This window comes from Nothobranchius furzeri, chromosome 5, assembly GCF_043380555.1.
Source record: "Nothobranchius furzeri strain GRZ-AD chromosome 5, NfurGRZ-RIMD1, whole genome shotgun sequence".
NCBI lineage: Eukaryota > Metazoa > Chordata > Actinopteri > Cyprinodontiformes > Nothobranchiidae > Nothobranchius > Nothobranchius furzeri.
In genome coordinates, this window is record NC_091745.1 from 36,493,128 (window position 1) to 36,506,888 (window position 13,761).

Below are 13,761 nucleotides of genomic sequence, written 5' to 3' on the forward strand. Positions count from 1 at the left end.
GTAATCTTATCTGGATTATGTCATCATGACATTTAACAGCATAGATGAAATCATGAAGGCCTGTGTGACACCAGCCCTCCTGTCACGCTCATCACTTCAGCCCCCTAGTGGACAGATGGGCTTATAACCAGCTTGTTTACACTTGTTCTTACAAATAAATGTTCTACTTTTGTCCTTTTAGTGTAAATAATGTCAGAATAATTACTTTATGTTCTTATAACTTATTTCATATATAACTGAACATGTTTAGGCATTTCTAATGAGCTGAGTGTCACAGGCAGCTCTTATCAAGCCTCTCAGACAGGAAGCGGCTCACAGTGTGACACAAAACATTCAGAGCTAAACATTCTTGTTTAACTCTTATTCTGCAGTTTCGTCTGGTGGTTAAAACGTCGCTTAAGCTGCTGCTGGTGTTCGTGGAGTACACGGAGAGCAATGCCGCCCTGCTCATACAGGCTGTGAATGCTGTGGAGACCAAAAGAGGTAAGTCTCCAGAAAGATTAGATAAATAAAGACAAACTATCCGTTCAGAAAGAAGAATCCACATTTCTCAGATATTTAGACGCTCGAGCTAAAAGCTCCTCATGATATGGGATTTAATCCTCTGGCCTCCAGGAAAATAGAACAGATGCGTTCTTCTGAGCCGTGCAGGAGTGTGTGGCTCCTGCCTACAGTAGGCATCAGTTACCTGCTACTCTAAAAGCTCGACATTGTCCTGATGCAGACAGCAGGGGCTGGTTTTCTTGTGGAGGGGTCAGGTATCCCCGTCGCGGTCCAGCCTGATCCCGCTGCTGCTGTGCTTGTATAAGAAGACTAAACCTGATCCTCCAGCTCCTGATGAGAAGATGGGGCTGACCTCACGGCTGAGGCACCGAGGGTTCTCCTTTTTTATTGCAGATAGTCATTTGTGTTCTGGGTTTTCTACCGCCGCTGTTCCAGAGCTTCTAACCGCAGCCCTCCCGCGGAGCCAGATGAAGGTTTTTATGTATTCCTGCACAGGAGGGGCTCGGATTGTTTGGGAAGATTTTGTAAACCAGACACAGAGAGAGTAGAGATGTGTTTCTTGTGTGAATAATACGTTTAGCCTGTGTTTGTATTCGTCTCATTACAAACACACCTCCTTATCTTTGATGACTCAGGAACAAAACTTTGGTGGAACATCGTGGAGATCCTGGAGGAGAAGGATGGGGTGGATTCTGAGCTGCTGGTGTTTGCAATGACACTCATTAATAAGGTGAGTAAAAACTAGTAAAATGACTACAGTAATCCAGTTTATCATATTCTCGTGTGATTTTTACTTCTTTCTGTTCTGCCGCCATTACGCATTTAATGCTGATGTCATGTAAACAGATCAGGAGATAAAATGGTCCCAACGGTGGGTGCAGGATAATTTCTGAGATTTAATCTGACTCCTGGGCAGGTTCAGTCACACACACACACACACACACACACACACACACACACACACACACACACACACACACACACAAAAGAAAAACAAGTAATGGGAAAAGTAGTGGAAGATTCTTGAAGAGTTTTTCTGATTATGGTAAAATCGGGATTGTTTGATTTCCCAGGGCTGATGAACGCAGTCCTACAGAAAAATGACGATTTTTGATGCTTAGCATCTTTTAACTGACCAGCCATGTTGGTTTAACATCATGTGCCAAGTACAAATGTCACAAATGTAATAAAGTCTGAAGATAGAGAGGTTATCAGAGGCATCTGGGACCCGACATCAAATATCTCCGTGTCACCTAAGCGTTTATGATTTTTGTTGTATATTTCATGAATTTTCACAGATAAATAGTAAGAAGGTCAAATAAAACAATAGAACGGTGTACAGCTGTCGCCCTCAGACATTACTGCTCACAGATAAATGAGTGTTTTTTTGCTCCCTTCAGTTGTTTATTCATAGTTTTTTCCTATTTCAGGTTTGGCTGAATATGTAGTACTTAGTACTTTCACACAGTGTTGGCTTCTTCCTGTCATCATGTTTTATCCTGTTTGCTGTTTTGGGGTCTTGAGCACCAACAGAATCCTAAAGCATTACCCTTGAACCCTTGTGTTCGTTTGTTGTTTTTCTTATCGTGTGTGTTTGTAAACATGTGTCTCTCAGACCCTGGCGGGCCTTCCAGACCAGGACTCCTACTATGACATGGTAGACTGTCTCGAGGATCAAGGCCTCGAAGCCACAGCCCTGAGACACCTGGGCAGGAAGGGCACAGACCTCGATCTTGTGGAACAATTCAACATCTACGAGGTCAGGAGGACACCACCGCAACCTGTTATTACATCTTAATACCGTCTAGGGTGTTTCTGAGACGTGAGCGCCGCGCTGACGCCTGTTTTGATCCAGATGACTCTCCGCCACGAGGATGGGGATGATGAAACCCAGCCGCCCCCGAGTGGACGAAAGGACCGGAGGAGGGCTAGTCTAGGAGGGACCAGTGAGAGACGAGGCCTGGAGAGGAGACGGAGCCGGAGACATTCCCTTCAGAACAGCAGAGATCATACCTCAGCTCCAGCTTCCCCAAAGAGTCCTCACGCTCAGTCCAGCCGCTTCCTGTCCGCTGGTGGTCAACGGGTCGAAGACATCAGTGAGAGGTGCGACAGGAGGGAGCAAAACAGAGGAAAAAGCACTAAAGTGTGTGTGTGTGTGTGTGTGTGTGTGTGTGTGTGTGTTACCTCCGTTTTAAGCTTGTTTCGACTCTGAGTTACTGCGTCAGAACTCCGTCCAGAACCGACCCAGATAGGATGATTATTTAGTCGTTTACGGAATGAAAAAATGAGACTTTTACAAACGTTTGGGTACATTTTCCTCTCTAAAAGTCTCTCCTGCTGCTCATCCAGCAGGAGGAAACATCTGGAACCACAATATGAGCGATGTGCTCTGTTCCATGCCAAGCTTCGTTCATTAGTTCACCGACCTTAAACGACATGCTTCGTTTTTAAATCCGTGAACATTAGAAATAACTTCTTCCACGTTTGAAATGAGCCGCTCAGATTCAGACCTTCTATCTCATGACTGAGCTGCGTTAGCAGCGTCCAGGCAGCATACCTGCTGGTGCTGCTGGCAGACGCCGGGTCTTCAGGTTTACTAAATTCAATCCAGCAGGTCATCTGACACCAGCCGATCCTCTTCCAGCCTACCTCGGGAAATTCGAGCAACCTTTGAAGATCACTACTTTCCATATTGCTAATGAAACCCAGACAAGCCTACTCATACGTGATCGCTGCAGCCGCTCGACGAGCCTCCTGCTGAAGAACAGCTTATTAAATGAAATCTTAATAAACGTTCACACTACGTGATTCATGTGATCCTGCTAACACGGGTTTTGAGGCATGTTGTGGAAGTTTTAGACATCTTCTAACGTCCTTCGTGGTTCTTATGGACTAACACTTGCATGCATGTCTTGTGTCTCCTTCCTGGGACTGTCTCTCCTTTATCGTGTCACATTCCCTCTTCTCTTCTCCCCACCTACATCCTCCCTTTCCTCCTTCCAACCCTCAACCCCTCCTCTCACCACAGAGAAGAGGAAGAGGAAGAAGAAGAGGAGGATGAGGATGAGGAGGCAATTGATGAAAGTCACCCAGTCACTGAGCCTTCTAGGCAGGGCGTCCGCAGGTATCTGAGGCCAGCTGGCTTCCCCGCAGACTTGATCCCCGTTATTTTTTCTACTTGTCTCCAGTTCTCTCCTCCATTCTAAAGTTTGTTGATCCTTCTCATGTTCTCTGGACTTGTTGTATTTTGTCATCCTAGTGTGGCTCCAGATGTAGCAGACACTAGCATGTGTCTGAACTTTAAGTGTATGGCCAACATCCTCCCTAAAGCCCGAGACCCTGAAGGGCAGAGAGAGTTTCTCAGCACCGAGACAAGAGCATCTTCTCCTGTGTCCATCGCACCTAAAAAGAGGACCTTTAGTCCTTGGTGTGTTCCACCTGGCTGAATCCTCCCTAATAATCACACCCTTCCTCACCCCTTTTTCCTTTTCTTTCGTTACTTGAAGTGAAGGCATAATTCAGACCTCCCAGAGGGAAACATTTAGGAGCCTGTTGCACAAAGCTCTCTGAATGACCTCTGTTTGAAGAAATGAGTTTCATTCTGTAAGGATTGATAGGCTAACGCAGGGGTGCCCAGTCCTGGTCCTGTGGGGCCGGTATCCTGCAGGTTTTAGTTTTAACCCTGCTTCAACAAACCTGAATCCCTCTGGGATTAATAAAGTATCTTTGAATTGAATTTCCCTCAGCAGCTGATTAGCAGGCTTCTGCAGTGCCTGATGAGCTGCTGCACCGGCGACTCAACCACTGAATCAAGTGCGTTGGAGCAGAAAAACCACCAAACCTGCTGGATAGCGGCGCTCCAGGACCAGGATTGGGCACCCCTGCAGCTAAAGGCTAGTCCAAGCAGGGCTAGGAACATCGTGAATTACTGCTTTCTCTAAACAACTCCTAGCCTAGTGAACTAGACCAAATTCTTGCTTTGCAAAGAATGGCCTAGGCATGCTCCATTGGAACCTCAGCAGCTCCTACCAGGACTCTGGCTGGCCAATCACAGCTCTCTAGAGGGGTTTCAAACACATAAAGAGCTGTGATTGGTCCATAATGGTGGGCCAATCACAGTGCTCTATCTGCTTAGTGAACAAATCACAGAGCTTTATCCGCTTTGTGGGCCAATCAGGGCACTCTATATGTCTGGTGGGTGGGATGATGCAACAGAGTGAAACAAGAGTATGTCACATCTTTGTCCAGTGGAATGTGGAGATCATTTGAAAGACAACGGTAGAACCCGCCCCACAACCGAGAGCCGTCAATGGAGCGTGGCCAGACTAAATAATACATTTATTTAGTCTGGCTTGCCAGGCTTAACAACTCCAGTTCAAGCAAACAATGTTTAAAAAGCAGCTGAAAACTCGTCTGTTCAGGTCGGCTTTCCCTCCACCTGTTCATCCTCCTCCTCCTCATTGGCTTCTTTTCATGCTGGTCTATTTTGGCTGCCATTTACTTTTTTATTCTTATTTTTAATCTGAAATAGTTTTTTTTTTTTTTACTTTTTGTTTAATTTTATTTGTATTATTTTCTTCCTTTAGAAACAACCAGTCACTACAGGAGGAACGCTACCGCGGATTTCTGTGTGAATAACCTTGTTAAGGTCAAAGTGGAAGCAAAGATTTACAGATTAAGGCTCATTTGAATTTATCAGCTATCTGAGCCTGGACTTGTTCGTGGGTGGCAGTGATCCACTTGTGTTTTGGCTTCTCACAGACTAGCAGTTAGCTAGTCAATCTGATCAGAACAAACCATTTTTTCTCCAAACTGAGGCTGTTCAAACGTGTGATTGTTAACCCTTTCACCCTAAAGGAGCTGAACTATCCCTTTAACCCAGTCAGGTGTTGATGAGCTGCTGTTGTAGTTTAGAAACTCTCCTTCACTAAAACTTTTTATCTAAATGAAACTTCATCAAACACAAACTTACAACACCGATATTTATTCTTACTCTGCACAGGTTTTTACTTTAAATCCCATCGTTTCATTTATCTTTTGCATCCATGAGTAGCTCTCTTTGACGATGGCGACTAGAGCCTTTCCAGCAGCTCAGGTCTTTAAAGCCACTTCAGTCGTGATGATCTCCATGTCTCTGTAGACATCAGCCGTGGTTCTGCAGACTCTCAGTAATGTGCAAAGGCTTTAGGTCAGGTGCTGTAAACAAAGAATGCTTTCAGAAATCTAAATATTGATTGTTTATTTTTACCAATTTACAAAATGCTAAGTGAGTGACCCCAACCACACAGCCAAAGTCATCTTCAGCGTCCTGGAAGTGGTGGTCTGGCCCCCACAGAGCCCTGATCTCAGCACCACGGAGAGGCAGAAGGATGCGAGGGAGCCTCAAAACGTTTGTGGTTAGTTCTCAAAGATGTCTGGAACCACCCACCAGCCCGGGTCCTTCAACTGTTTTCACATGTTGCTGGAAGTGATCTGATGCTGTTTTGGAGGCAAAGGCTGGTCACACACCACATTTCTCTTTTCCTCATTCACTGCTTTTGTTTACTGATGAAACTAAATGATTGACACTTCCATTTTTCTATGGATTCTTTGTTTACAGCATCTTTTCACACCTGCCTAAAACTTTTGCACATTACTGCATTTTTCTTCTGTTTTGGTTTGAAATCTGTGAAATCTGAAGAGACGAGTACAAACCCAGGTCACTCCCTGTTGTCTGTGATCACTCAGAGCTCCTCCGTCTGTCTAACTGTGTTACTAACGTCTGACTGTTGTGTCTCTTTAAAGTCTGATTTCACCTTTTCTCTCGCTTCCACCTTTAGTCAAACAGAAACGACACCTCCTACATCTTACGCCACTAGAAAGCCCTGCTGGGCAGAAAGGTAAGACTAGGAGTCGATAGGGTCAGAGGTCACAGCAGCATTCAGGGAAGAGATATTCAGCCAGTCTGGTCTGTGGATCATTTCCAGCATGTCTTCTTCTGTTTGATTAGAAAAGAGAAATAGAAATATTCTTGTCCTTTAACAGAGTGAATGCTGGGGGGTCTCCGTTCCCTGGAAGGCTCTCGAGTTCAGCACCGTCCACACTGGACTCCAAACCCGACAGGTTGGCACAGCTCCTCCCCAGATTCCTTCATCCCGCTGAAGCTTAATTCTACTGATGTGGTTGTTGTTGACATTTTCTACAAGCAGACTGGTGTTTGGGAGCCTGCTGACATCGTCATACAGACAGCACCAGGAGTCGCTGGCTGCAGAACGAGAGAGGAGGCGGCTGGAGAGGGAAGAGCGTCTGCAGACGATCGAAAAAGAAGAGAGGGGTCGCCTCAAGTTAGTCTCTCGCCGTTTAGACAGAACACTGCGGCGCAGATGGACGTAAACCTCTGGGTTTGGTTTATGAGGACCGTTACGTCCCCGACAGGAGGTGTTAAAATGTGAAGGGGGGGTAACATAGGAATTGCGACAGTGGATTTAAAATGGGTTTAATTGTGATAAAAGGTTGTAAAAACAAATGCAAACAGATGGCGAGCATTATTAAAATAATGCAAAACGAAAATTTCATTATAAGGTTAACAGTTAAAATACAACTTATCAACTATATAAAACACCTGGTTAAAACTTTTGTTAAAGTTTTACCAAACAGAGGGTGTTTTAAAAACACAACGAAGTTGATAAAAGTGTAAAAACTAAAGCAGAGTTAACCTTAAAACAGAGTCAACTAAGCTGACATCAACCAAAGATCCCTTTGGATCACTCAGAGTTTAAACTATAAAAGTTAAAACTCTTCAACTTGAAGGGGTTGAAAACAAAATGAGGCCTGGAGGACAGCAGAACCCCTGCACTGCTGCCTCCTAGACTGCTGAAGGCACAGCCTTTTTATCCAGGTGTTGGTGATCAGCAGCCTGGAAGAGAGGAGGAGGGGCGGTGTCAGGCTGATCACCGGGGCTGGGTGATCCTGGCTCCTGCATCCCAATGGCCAGGCTGGTAGCCGTAACAAGGACCATTACGTCCACTGACTCATGACAGACGGACTCTGCAGAAGCACACATTTCTAATTATTAGCCCTTATTTACCATAAACCACAACATTTTATTAGATTGAAACTTACGTTTGTCTTTTGTGTAAACCCTCATCGTTTTGCCTGTCTCTCTGTTTCAGTCGAGAATACGTAGAGAAGAGGGAAGAAGTGAGACAGGCTCGAGAGGAAAGGTGATTTTTCTGTTTGTTTAACGCTGCTCCTGCTCTTTAAAACCATTTAACCAAAATGCTGCACGGCGCTGACGCGGATGTCGTTTGTCATCATTTGTAACAGGATTAGAACTCATTTTCCATCATTTTCCTGGAATGGGACATTTAATGTTTCCTGATAGGATCAAGGTTGAATAAGACTTTCATTCCTCCAACATGTCACCTCCGCTTAGCTTGATGTTTTCTTTCCAACTGTTTACTGGAAAGTTATTAAATGGGGTTTAGAAAATGAAACGCTAACTGAGGGAAACCATGTTTGGAGAAGACGTACCACAGAGACCACATGACTAGCCAGAGCTGTAGATCAGTGCCGACCTGAGTCATCTCTGTTATTGCAGGTACAAAGCCGCCGAGCGCTCAGCTGCAGAACAGTGTGAGCGGGAGCGTCCCAGAGCGCCAACTAGAGGTCGGACTGAGATCACGCTGTGCCTGAGCTCGACCCCGTCCAGCCGCTCTGCATCACGCTGCGTCACGCCTTTTTCTGGCGTCTCACAGGAAGACGCCGTCTCCGCGGCACTCCGGGTGTTGGGTAGGAAAATCTCACCAGATGTTTATCTGTGATCCTTAAAATAGTTCAAATTCAAAGTTTTGAAATCTTAAAAAATCCCAAATTAATGTATTTGGTAAATTGCCAAAAATAAACAAAACACTGATGGGTCATAAAGTCATTGAAGTTTGATTTTCACTCCCAGGAACAGAACGCTCCTCCGGTACAAGCCTCGGCCCCCAGGCCAGAACCAGAAGTCCAACACCAGAAGTATCAACATCAGCGCCTCCCTCTCCACCAGACGAGCCGCGGACCGAGAAGGAGCCTCCTGCGGAAAGGGACGGTACTAACGAGAGAGCCGCAGCACCGCCGGAGGAAGACTCAGGCCCAGAGACAGCAGAGACACAGGAGCAGCTAAAAGCCCCGGAGCGGGGTCCGAATGAAGGAGCTGACGTAGACGAGGCTGAAGATGTAGATGTGGAGTTAGAGGAGCAGAGTGAGATGGTGCAGCAGACAGGAAGGGATGTGGAAGACAGCGTACTGTTGAGTGCAAAGGAGAGACAGAACGAGGAAGTGAACGAAAAGGACAACTGCTCTGCATCCAGCATCTCTTCTACAAGCAGCACGCTGGAGCGGGAGGAGAAAACCCAAGTGGACGCAGGTACGGCTTGTCCATTCCCACGCTCCATAGCCACCTGTAGATGCTTCTCTCAGACTCGGATTTGTTTCTGTATCTGCAGCCCAGTGGACGATAAAAGAGGGTGACGTGAGCGAGCAGTGTGAGAAGATTCTGAACAACAAGCGCTTCATGCTGGACATGCTCTATGCTCAGAAGACAACCCCCGAGAAGGATGCAGGAGAACCAGAGAAGGAAACGTGTAAATGTGAGAAAGAGAGGGAGACCAGCGATTCTGTGAACAGCTTGGTCAGCAGGATCTCCACTCTGGAGGCAGACAGACAGGCCAGAGAGGAGAAGGCAATGAAAATGGAGGTGGGACACCTGGACAACCATGGCAGCGTTCGAGCCGTGGCAGAGAGGTTTGGAGATCTGGTGAAAGCTCTCACATCTCCGCCGGAGGGAGAGGCCTCCAAAGAGCACCAGCAGACCGACAAAGCATCAGCTGCTGCTTTAACCCCGAAGAAGGAGTCGGATCATATCTGGGATCAGCTGATGGCTGCGCCCCGGGAGCTACGCATCAAAGAAATGGACTTCACAGACCTGAAGGACGAAGACGACTTGGACATCCTAGATATGGATGGAGTGATGGGGTCCCCAACTCTACCATGCAGCTCTGCCCTCCCACCTCCCCCACCCCTGTTTGGGTGCCCCCCACCTCCTCCCCTCCTCAGCAAAATGATGCCCCCACCCCCTCCATTTATGGTTCCCGTTCCACCCCCCTCCCCCCAGCTGAGTCGAGAGGAGACACCTCTGTTCCAGAAGAAGAAGAAGACCATCCGTCTCTTCTGGAGCGAGGTGCGTCTTGTGGACTGGCAGTGTAAGAGTCACAAGTTCTGTAAGGAGACCCTGTGGTCCAAACTGGAGCCCATTAACCTGGACACGTCCAAACTGGAGCTGCTGTTTGAGACCAAGTCCAAGGAGCTGTCCGTCACAAAGGTAGGCATCGTTTTAGACACACAGAAGGTTTAGTGATGTCATAAACATCAGACATGTCCTCTCACCTACAGAGGATGTAATCTGACCCATACATCACACTTCCACCTAGAGGGGAGCCTCGACAAATCAGAACATCGTGCAGAAGTTTGTTTGCTTCAGTAATTCCACTTAGGCTGAGAGGCCTTTTAAAGAGCAAGTCACCCCCCAATCAACCACATGTTTGCTGATAAACTGTATAAAGCGTGTCTAATAGTGCCGTAGACGTGTGCTCTCGTTATTTAGGTACGTTGGTGCATCTTATTTCAAATGTTTAAATTCTGCCTAAATCCACCATTGTTGCGCCCTCTTCAGGTTCAAACCCAGCACTACACTGATTTTCAATCAGTCATCGCTGATGGCTAAAAGTACCCAGTACTGTTGCTGGCACCATACGTGTGTGTGTGTGTGTGTGTGTGTGTGTGTGTGTGTGTGTGTGTGTGTGTGTGTGTGTGTGTGTGTGTGTGTGTGTGTGTGTGTGTGTGTGTGTGTGTGTGTGTGTGTGTGTGTGTGTGTGTGTGTGTGTGTGTGTGCGTATTAACGACTCGGGAACTAACGGGAACTGTGGGTGGAGTTAGACTCTGGTAGGGCGTAGGCTTGGGCGGTATTACCGTGGACAGCCTGTGTTTAAAATAGCAACGATGTCAGTTCCAGTCCGGTCATATAAGGAACTGTGCATGTAGGACACAAGAATAAAAAAAAATGAAAATAAACTAGAAGCAGTTATCAAAGGTTTCCAAGCCAACCAGTGCAAGTCCCCCACACGGCCTCGCCCCTCCCACATGTTCTCCTGTCGGCATCCTGTCAGCTCACTTCAACCGGCACAATAAAACAAACACTCAGGAAGACCTTTGACCCTTTTGCACCCCCTATACGTAAATCTTATATTATACAGATAGAGATGGCGGACATCTCCATCCTTATTATCATCCAGTATATTTAATCTTTAAAGACCGTGGAGATTTAGTCACTTAAGCCAGGTGCTACCTAGCACATAGAATTAGGCACTGCATCATTTGCTAAGTATTTAATATTTCTGTGATTCTTGTATCAGATGTAGTTTTCTTTGTCCACAGATCAACACTTCATGTCTCGGATTGATTCAGCTAAAAAAGTGGTCACAAAAACCCAGTTTTGTGTCATTTGCGAGATACCAACAAATCTTGCTAAGCAAAAATGTGTGCAATAATGATCAAGTAATTTTGATGATGATGCCCAAAATTGATATAGTCATAAAAAAATGCTATATTATAAAATTATTGGAAAATTCTCAGGTCACCACAGATTCATGTGGAGTGCTATATATGCTTTATATTTACTACATTTCTAAAAAACAAAATACCTTCTACAAATTTGTTTTTTCCAGCATTACTGAAAAATTGACATAAATTCAAAACCTTCATGCTTTCTTACTAAAATTTCTAAATATTCCTAGATAGCTGTATGAGCATCTGCCCATATTTTTCAAAGGATCAAATATGTAAATCTTTTCTCAAGAAAAAATAATGTTTGTACGAGGCTTTGAATCGAAATGAGTCTCAATATTAAACACAAGGGGGCGCTGAAATCAGAACAACATTTTATGTGACTCACAAACCACCTAAAGGTAAACTGTGTGTCACATTTCAACAAGTTTAGCTTAATGGAATTCACGCTACAATTTTTCTAAATAGAAAGAGCAAAGTTCTGAGGTTTTCTTTATATTATCTCATTACTATGTAATTAACACAACCTGAGCACCTTAGCCTCCTACACGCAATTAATGATTTTTAGGAAATGTTTCATTTTTGAGATTTTTAACTATCATAAACCACGCTCACTTTGACCAGTAGTTACCATACTGACATTTTTCTTTCCCCCTTAAGGCTGTATAAGTGTCACACCCTGTCCTGTCTCTCCATGTGGTTCAGCCTGTGTCCCTGTTGATTGCTCCCACCTGCCTCTTGTTTCCCAATCACCCAAGCTCCCAGCCCTCCTGTATTTAAACCCCTCCAGTCCTTTGTCTCTTGTTGCTTCATTGTTTCCATGTCCTGCGTGCGTGAATCATTAAACCCCTTTCAGTTGTCCAGTTTGTCTGCCTGCCTGCTTTCTCCCCTGCATTTGGATCCTCACCTCCGCTCCACTCACCAGCGCACCCTGACAGAATGAAGCAACCAGTTGAAGGACCCAGCGGGGAGATTCTCCCGAGGGAGTACCTGCTCCAGTGGCTCGCTCCAAGCCACCACCCGGCTTCTCCAGCTCCAGCTCCGCCTCGCCGCGGACGACGGCGCCAGCGTGCACCCTCGGCCTTCCTCTCCACCCTCCCAGTGCCTGATGAGAGACCGGATCGAGAGACGCGTTCGGATCACTCCAGTTACGTGGGCACCCGTCTGGCTGTGTGCTCCCCCGGCGTTGGTCCACGGCGTGGGGAGAGACGCCGGGCTGCCCCGCAGTCCTGTGTACCGGGATGGAGCTGTGTGCCCGTCGCTGCCCCTGCTCTGCGCAGCAGTTTGGACAAGCCCCCGGCCAGACCAGCAGTTCCGGCTCCGACCCAATCGGCGCCTCCGTCATCTGCTGAGGGAGGAGCATTGGCTGCAGCCCAGCTGACTGAGCTCGTCAGTCTCCAGGCGGAGCTTGGCCGGTTCCGCCAGCTCATCAGCTTCCAGGAATCCCGCCTGGACGCTCTATCCTCCTCATCTCAGGACCAGACGAGCGAGCCCGGTGTTCACCCAGCGGAACTCGCCGATCTCCGGGCTAAGCTGGCCCAGCTCCATTGGACCCTCAGCCTTAAGGAGCGTCAGCTGGACGGTCTGTCCTCCCTGCTTTCACCGTTCTCAGCACCACCTGCTCTGTCGCAGCCAGCTCCAGCAGTGGTCCCGGTGGACGCTCCGCATCCAGGTCCAGCGGAGGTCCCGGAGGTCGCACCGCATCTGGTCCAGCCTGGCCAGGCAGCTCCTCCTGCAGCAGCTCTGCCTCCAGCCCAGAAGCAGAAGGTTCGGGCCCCGAAGCAGACGGTTCCGGTTCTGGCCCAGAAGCAGAAGGTTCGGGCGTCGAAGCAGACGGTTCCGGTTCCGGCCCAGAAGCAGACGGTTCTGACCCCGAAGCAGATGGTTCTGGTTCCGGACCAAAAGTCGACGCCTCCGGACCCGAAGCCGACGCCCCCGGACCTGAAGTCGATGGAAGTCGAAGCCCGTTCCTGTCCTGAAGTCGACGCCCGTTCCTGTCCTGAAGTCGACGCCCGTGTCTGTCCTGAAGTCGACGCCCGTGTCTGTCCAGAAGTCGACGCCCGTGTCTGTCCAGAAGTCGACGCCCATTCCTGTCCAGAAGTCGACGCCCGTTCCTGTCCAGAAGTCGACGCCCGTTCCTGTCCAGAAGTCGACGCCCCTGATGACATCTCCTCTGAAGTCGGCTCGTCCGATGACGTCGCCGCCTCCCAAGTCTGCTCGTCCGACGACGTCGCCTCCCAAGTCTGCTCGTCCGACGACGTCGCCTCCCAAGTCTGCTCGTCCGACGACGTCGCCTCCCAAGTCTGCTCGTCCGACGACGTCGCCTCCCAAGTCTGCTCGTCCGACGACGTCGCCTCCCAAGTCGGCTCGTCCGACGACGTCGCCTCCCAAGTCGGCTCGTCTGAAGTCGTCTCGTCTGACGACGTCGCCTCTGAAGTCGTCTCGTCTGACGACGTCGCCTCTGAAGTCGTCTCGTCTGACGACGTCGCCTCTGAAGTCGCCGCCTCTGAAGTCGGCTTGTCTGACGACGTCGCCTCTGAAGTCGGCTCGTCTGAAGTCGGCTCGTCTGACGACGTCGCCTCTGAAGTCGGCTCGTCTGAAGTCGGCTCGTCTGACGACGTCGCCTCTGAAGTCGGCTCGTCTGACGACGTCGCCTCTGAAGTCGCCGCCTCT

At 48.0% G+C, this 13,761-nt stretch overlaps 1 protein-coding gene across 4 annotated transcripts in view; it reads left to right on the plus strand.

The window, feature by feature from the left end:
* fhod3b (formin homology 2 domain containing 3b) overlaps positions 1-13,761 on the plus strand; it is a 131,862-nt gene that overhangs the window by 109,146 nt on the left and 8,955 nt on the right. Inside the window, exons 7-19 of one of the 4 annotated variants that reach the window (XM_054740311.2) lie at positions 372-483; positions 1,140-1,234; positions 2,120-2,263; positions 2,360-2,607; positions 3,533-3,628; positions 3,764-3,931; positions 6,324-6,383; positions 6,529-6,606; positions 6,693-6,827; positions 7,656-7,706; positions 8,084-8,274; positions 8,438-8,893; positions 8,973-9,847. In XM_054740311.2, the coding sequence (XP_054596286.2) occupies positions 372-483; positions 1,140-1,234; positions 2,120-2,263; positions 2,360-2,607; positions 3,533-3,628; positions 3,764-3,931; positions 6,324-6,383; positions 6,529-6,606; positions 6,693-6,827; positions 7,656-7,706; positions 8,084-8,274; positions 8,438-8,893; positions 8,973-9,847 (2,709 nt within the window). Of the gene's footprint in view, positions 1-371; positions 484-1,139; positions 1,235-2,119; positions 2,264-2,359; positions 2,608-3,532; positions 3,629-3,763; positions 3,932-6,323; positions 6,384-6,528; positions 6,607-6,689; positions 6,828-7,655; positions 7,707-8,083; positions 8,275-8,437; positions 8,894-8,972; positions 9,848-13,761 lie in introns of all 4 variants that reach the window. The other 3 variants (XM_054740313.2, XM_070551636.1, XM_054740316.2) reach the window with 3 other exon arrangements.